The sequence below is a fragment of the Osmerus mordax genome, chromosome 13 (genome assembly GCF_038355195.1).
Source record: "Osmerus mordax isolate fOsmMor3 chromosome 13, fOsmMor3.pri, whole genome shotgun sequence".
Classification (NCBI taxonomy): domain Eukaryota; kingdom Metazoa; phylum Chordata; class Actinopteri; order Osmeriformes; family Osmeridae; genus Osmerus; species Osmerus mordax.
Window position 1 is genome coordinate 14354335 of NC_090062.1, and position 7054 is coordinate 14361388.

The window sequence follows — 7054 nt, forward strand, 5'->3', positions numbered from 1 at the left end:
GCTCGTGTCATGACTCATGAGCAGTAAATATGTGGGTCCTTTTCATGTAATCGCGCTCAATGTTTGCCTTTTTTCCCCACGCGGCGCACATACCGTATGATATGCTAGTGAGGACAATATGCAGTCCCCTAATGGCCATCCCAGGAAGTACAGCTTCCAGAAGGGGGTCTTTGTCTGGTGGCACTGTAGAGAGAGAGACAGTTGAGGAAGAGGAGAAAAACATCCCCTGCAGAAACAACAGCCTTTGATTTGGGTTTAGGGCTCCCTGCGGCTCCCTCTGTGTTCTCAACAGATTTGTTTGGTGCTGAGCTCAGAGAGCCTGCTCTCCCCTACCGACAGAGCAGGACCAGGGTTTCTGGATCCATGTCCAGACTGGATCATGAGGCCCGCTGGTTGGCTGACTGATCTTGGGCCAGCTGTGTGTATTCCTCCACCACACACTGGGATGCGACAGAGCTCACGTTAAGCACGCCAGGCACGAACATGAAAGCCCACCCCTGGACAAACCCTTTAATCAAACCATTAACATTATTTAAAAAAAGAAGAAGAAGAATGGACACATTTAACAATTCTGATGATCGCTCACATTACAGCCTGGATCATTCTGGATGGATTGTGTGCATAGCCATAGGTAACACCTTGATCTAGCCAGATTTGTATGCTAACCATGGCAACAGAGAACAACAGCAAACCTAGATGCTTGTTTGTGAATCACTCCTGACTACACAGGAGTGAGCTTGTGAATCACTCCTGACTACACAGGAGTGAGCTTGTGAATCACTCCTGACTACACAGGAGTGAGCTTGTGAATCACTCCTGACTACACAGGAGTGAGCTTGTGAATCACTCCTGACTACACAGGAGTGAGCTTGTGAATCACTCCTGACTACACAGGAGTGAGCTTGGCTTGTCGGGAGGACAACGTGGACAGTTGGTTTCGGAAACAGACAAGAGCCCGGGGGGGAGAAGACTGGCAGGGCTGCTGCTGCTGCTGCTGCTGCTGCTGCTGCTGCTGATGATGCAATCCTACCCTGTCTGGGCTTCTTCCAGAGCTGCGTAGTGACCAGCCAGTCTGCATGACTTTCGTCATTTTAGCAGCCGCTCTCCTCCACACCTGAGAGGAGACGCAGGCTAAGCTGCTCCTGCTCAGCGTCCTCCCCCTGACTGGGACTGGGACAAGCCAGTCCAACGTCCCTGCTCGCACAAATGATTGGACTGAGGGGCAGGGGGTCGGGTAGTCGGGAGGATGGGCAGGGGGGTGGGGGGTGGGGGGGTGGGGGGTGGGGGTTCGGTGGAAAAGCACAGGCTGTACTCCGTGCTGCCTCTGATAATTGCTCTTTGTTCGGCCTTCATTCGTTCTTCTCATTAGCAGCTTTAATTCGGTCTCTCCTGGTCTCTCCTGACTGTCTCTCCGTTTTTCATTTCTCTCCGGCGGCACGCTCGAGCCGACGGTCGTCTCGGCTCTCCTTATGATTCCACATAATGACTACCTCTACATAATAACAGTTCCCTGTTGCCTTTTGGTTCTATATAAAGAGGCGACTCTTCTCCACTCCTCTCCTTCCCCACGCCCGCTGCTTTCCCCTCCACCCTCTCATTTCTGCTGTCCTTCCCGCCTCATTTAATGCTTTCTGCAATCTTGTATCTCCTTAATAACCAATATGGGTGCTATCCCATACTTGCCATTGCTCAACCGTTTGAAAATTGCTTATATCATTAGGATTCAGTTTTAACAAATAAAACATCTCACGCGAGCAAGCAGCCGAGGGACGATTTAGCTGTTTTTCGCTGCCATTTTATACTGTCAGAGAAATACTGAGGCAAGAATGACGTGACACCCAAATGAGTCAACTACCACAGCTGCCATTGCAGTCAGCCCCTTACAACCAGCCTGGAGTACTTTATCAATGTATTTCACCCGAGTCTTTCCTGTTGCATCTCCTTCAGTCTATCTGTCACATGAGTAATGGGATTCATAAATATGACACATTTGAATGGTAATGTGGTTTTGAAAGCTCCCATCTTGAAAGAGTACCAGTACGCTCAATAATACGTTTCTCCTTTACATGTAAATATGATCCATGACGTCCATGATTCTGTACTGTTGGTGGTGATGGCTTCTTTACGCTTTGATTTAGTTTGATGTAAATAACCAACAGAATACAATATACTGTAGCACACTAGAACTAAAATCATCTGTATCCGCTGCATCTATCTACCTGCGTTGCTCCTTGTCACTGCACACACCTACACATGACTGTCAAGTGTTAGAGCCATCTTTCAGAACCACGAATGAGCCTATGTGTGTGTTAGCGTGTGTGTAGCCTGTGTGTGTGTGTTAGCATGTGTAGCTTTGTGGGGTCTAGCTGGTGTGATGGTGGGCTTCCTGGCACACAGCCCCTGAAGCGTGTCTGAGATCAAACCCCCCCAGATGTTCATCCCTGGGCTGGGCGTGTCCAGGGCAGCTCTGTCTGCCGGGGTGTCACTCACTCGTGAACCACGGCTCCAGCTTTAACCCTGAGAACTCGTCAGCAAGCCTGGTTCCCTGGTCACCGTCGGGGGGGGGGGGGGATAATCCTCTCCCATCCTCTCTATCTCAGCGTCCCCATCAGCACGCCAGCACAGCCCGCAGAACCTCCACACACACACAGACACACCACGCACCGGCGCCCGCACATCCTTATTCACTTATTCGTTTCAATATATCCGACTGCAGACGTATCATTCATTTATACGACAGTGGTTGTATGTATTCATTTAACGCGGCCAAGAATGAGAGATTTTATGGAACATTAGGTGCTCATGAATCTGATGGTACATTGAACACTAATGCAGTCCCAGCATTCTGCTTTGATACAGTCTGCAGTAGGCCAGAGAAGCTAACTGCTTGATAGTGGTACTACTGACACTAGTGTTACTCTGGCAAATGCAATCTCTAGCTGTTTTTTGTTTTTGTTTTTTTTGGGGGGGGGGTGAGGAATATGCTCTGGTTGCACCACACAAACTCTGCTTTATAGGGATATAAATGGTTATATGGGCTGGTAGAAGTAGAGCTTCTGTTTTTGTTTATAAATAGCTCCAACCAGCATTATTCCTCATGCTGGCATCCCATAATCATCAATCACTAAGGCACCCGGTGGGTTTGGTGCACGGGCTCTACTGGGAGGCAGGACTCCTTGTGAGCGCGTGCCCCTAGCAACCCCCCCCTAGCAACCCCCCCCCCCCCCCCGTGTCGCTACATGTCGGAGGGAGCGCTGAGCGGGGGCCGGAGACGGTAGTCTGGGCGGGGTAGGCGTGGAGCGGCTCGGCGGTGATGGAGTGAGTCACAACCTCTCTACCGCCCCCTGGTCAGGCCACTCTCCCAGGGGGGTCCTGGTCAAAACGTGTGCCCTCCACCCCCCTCCTCCTTCCCCCCTTTCCGCCTCCTGGCCCCTCACCTCCCTCCCTCCCTGGCTGTGGGCTACAACTGATCAGATGTAAGCTCGTAGTTAATAACTGGAGGGGTGGAGATAAGATGTGGGGGGATGGTGTCAGATCTCTACTCTTCAGTGAGGGAGAGAGAAAGGACATCCTCTGGAGGAAGGGTTTAATTAGAGCACTCTCCTCTCTCTCTCTCTCTCTCTCTCTCTCTCTCTCTCTCTCTCTCTCTCTCTCTCTCTCTCTCTCTCTCTCTCTCTCTCTCTCTCTCTCTCTCTCTCTCTCTCTCTGTGTCTCTCTCTCTCTCTCTCTCTCTCTCTCTCTCTCTCTGTGTCTCTCTCTCTGTGTCTCTGTGAGGAGCTATGCAAGAGGAGCTCACAGTGATGGCACTGCAGGGTGGAGATCTATCTGTAACTCTGATGGTCAGGATGGCTTTGTATTCACACACACATACGCTTACACATTCTCCCACACATACACACACACAAACACTTAGATGCACAGACATGCTCTCACAAACAAACCCTTGACACATTGCGTCCCCCAAAACTCCCTGTACGCCACATAGAGGAACACACAATATCTTGCTTTGCTCCCCTCCCTTTGAAGCACGCACACACACACGTACGCACTCTCAAATCTTTTACCTCGCGTTACCATGACAGTTGTGAAAATACAGTAGGCACCCAGCTGATAATGAAGTGGTTACATAACTATTGCAGTGCCAAGTCCTCAGTCTTGCCTCAGCCCACCTCTGGGTTTCAGCCCAGATTGGCTCTGCCTCTTTAGCAGCCTGTGGAACTTCTCTATGAAGCCACCCCAGCAGATGGAGGTGTCACAGTATACACCTGAATGGCACTTGTGTTCCCCAGTGACACCCTTGCCTTTGACTGGAAGCAGGACGACGGGGCTGATCACAGATTCAGAAAGCATCTCGCGTTCTCCGCTGGCCCGTGCATCAAAGCCAAAGGGATCTCGTCTCAGTTCGAATTGGAAATCAAAGTAGCTCACCCCCCCCCCCCCTCACCCCCACACACGACCACACGACCACACGCACGTCAAAAAAATAAGTTTTACCCTTCATCCAGAGCAGACTCTGTTAAGGAGTACTCTCGCCTTTTGCCATGCCTCCCGCCCCTCCAAATCCCACCCCCGTGCACACCACCTCCCCAGCCCACCCTCATCTTCACCACCGACCTCACCCTCCCGCCCCCAATACCCCCACCCCTCCCCCATGCTCACCACCACCCGCCCCCAATCCACCCCATCCCACCCCCCATCTCCCCCCCCCCCCCCTCCCTAGCTTCCTCCTCCACCCCCCATCCCCACCCCCCATCCCCAGCCCCCAACCCCAGGCCGGCAGAGTGACGCATGCAACCCCCCCCAAGCCTCACCTCCCGGAGTTCCTTGGCCACATCCTTGAGCTCTTTGAGAATGCCTTCCAGTTGGTTGATCACCATCTTCATGTGGCTGCGGATGCGTTCTCTGGGGCTGGGCGTCTCAGAGGTGTCCCGGGCCTGAGCTCTGGTTAGGGACATCCTTCACAGGGCGACGTGGGGCCAGCGGCCGGCGGGCTGAGGGCTTGGGGGAGCCGAGTCGGGGTCCATGTCTCTGGCCGCAAGGAGCCTCAGTGCTACTTATCCGAACAAGGGCCCCGGCCAGGCAGGGAGACCTCAACATTTTAAAAGCACCCGGGCAGCCAAAAGACCTTCCCTGGGCCGCAGGCTTGCCCCCGGCTCACCCTCCGACAGCCATGCCCTCTGGTCGAACGTACCAAGAATGCGGTGGAACGAAACATGGAAGGGAAAAATATCGTGTTAAATCCACAGAGCGGCAGGAGAAGAAAAAAAACAAGAAACCGTGAGATAAATCGGTGTGAAAAACTCTTATGTAACAGTGTCGAGGCCGGAGAGCCCACTCATCGTGTGTGTCGGTGGATACGTTTGGGTCGGTCTCTGAGGAGTTGGATTTGGATCGGCTTCCTATTCAGGATCCTCTCTTTGAATTCCACTTCCCCTTTCCAAGCGACGCACGCGGTACTGCACAGTGACTTTTAACCTTTGAGTCGTGCCTTGTGTGTATTGTACATAACAAAAAATCCTAAGAGAGTGAACCTTCACAGTCAACGGTTCATATCGAGCACTGCCGCGGAGCAGGACATCCAAGCATGATAGAAAAATACAACTCCAGCAGTATCTCAATTTTTAATCGGCCTTGCTCTACATTATCGGTTGCCAGCAAGTACGAGCTTCGCCTTATACATGTCATCCCTTAGAGGGGTTTTTGTTTTTAGGGAGGAGAACACAAATCCCGTTTCAAAACAAGAGATACTCCAGTGTCCTGTGCCACTGACTTTTGTATTTATTCTCTCTGATGAGAAGGAAGAAGAAAGACTAATCTTTGAAGGAGCCCACATCAAAAGGACTTCAGCATACTTCCGTTTCCCCCTATGCAGACGATGACCGAAACATGTCCTTCATTGCTGTCCGCGAGGAGGAAGGTGGGAGGAGTGAGGGGAGTCTGCGTGCGTGTGCTTGTTTGCCTGGGAGAGAGAGTGTGTGTGTGTGTGTGTGGACGCCGTCCAATCTCCTCCACAGCGGGGCTTATTCCAGGTGGCAGGGGAGGGAGAATCAACTGATTTCTAAGCGAGCCGCATGTGACTCATGATAAGAATTTGCTGAGGAGGAATGACAAATCAACATGGTGGTGATGAGTCGGTGGAGTGGAGAGGAGGCAGAAGGCCGAGACCTTCCCTTGGCGCTAAGACAACTGGCGTGTCCTTGGTGTCCATGCAGCGCCCTTCTTCATGCTCGCTCCTGATCGCCGGTCCAGTCTGCAGGGCTGTTTCCCCCCCCTCCCTAAAAAAGAAAAAATTGGAAAAAACCCAGGGCAGAAACAGGCACGACTCTCGTCTCTCTCAGTTGTTGCTAAGGGAATCCAGTCTTCCTGCTCGTGTTGATTGATTCATTATTGCACTTCTTATCTGTGCGGTATACGATTCCCTTTCTGGATAGTTTAAAAAACAGACAGCCCTGCGCTCTCCAGGAGGAGGAGATAAATCCCATGAGCGGGTCCCAGGGGAAGGCTTCTGCTCAGGCTGGGTAAGAGAGAGACACACGCTGAATCCTGGAGGACACTACTGCCAGAGGGCAAGTCGGCCAATCACACATGACACCTGGAGGATCGGCGTGGAGAGCAGTCCATTTTTTTTCGTTCTGTCTCTCGCTCGCTCTCTCTTCTCTCTAGGCACAGTGGCACTGCAAATAGAGCACAACAGCGATAGAGCGGGGAAAGGAGAGAGAAAGAGAGAGAGAGAGAAGGAGAGAGAGAAAAAAAGACAGAGAGACAGGAATTAACTGCGGTGCTGGAACTTGACGGTTTTTGAGCTGCTGTGAAAATGCATTTCTAGTCTCAGCAGGACTTGCTCCACCTCTCCTCGTTAACACACACACACACACACCTCTGTCCCTCACACACACACACACACTCACCTTTTCCTTTACATTGTGTTGCTGTGTCCGGGGCTGAGCACTAATTCTTCAGCAGACTCAATCCTGCTACCAATACGCACACAATGACACCCTATTCCTCTCTCTCTCTCTCTCTCTCTCTCTTTCTCTGCCACATACTCACCCAT

The 7054-nt window shown here is 51.8% G+C and overlaps 1 protein-coding gene across 2 annotated transcripts in view; it reads right to left on the minus strand.

Annotated features, from left to right (window-relative positions):
* The window catches only part of insyn1 (inhibitory synaptic factor 1), a 27013-nt gene extending 20645 nt beyond the window's left edge, over positions 1–6368 (minus strand). For both annotated transcript variants that reach the window (XM_067249338.1, XM_067249337.1), the window contains exon 1: positions 4812–6368. In XM_067249338.1, coding sequence (XP_067105439.1) covers positions 4812–4955 — 144 coding nt within the window. In that variant the 5' untranslated portion in view covers positions 4956–6368. The remainder of the gene's footprint in view (positions 1–4811) is intronic.
* Between the last annotated feature and the right edge of the window lie 686 nt (positions 6369–7054).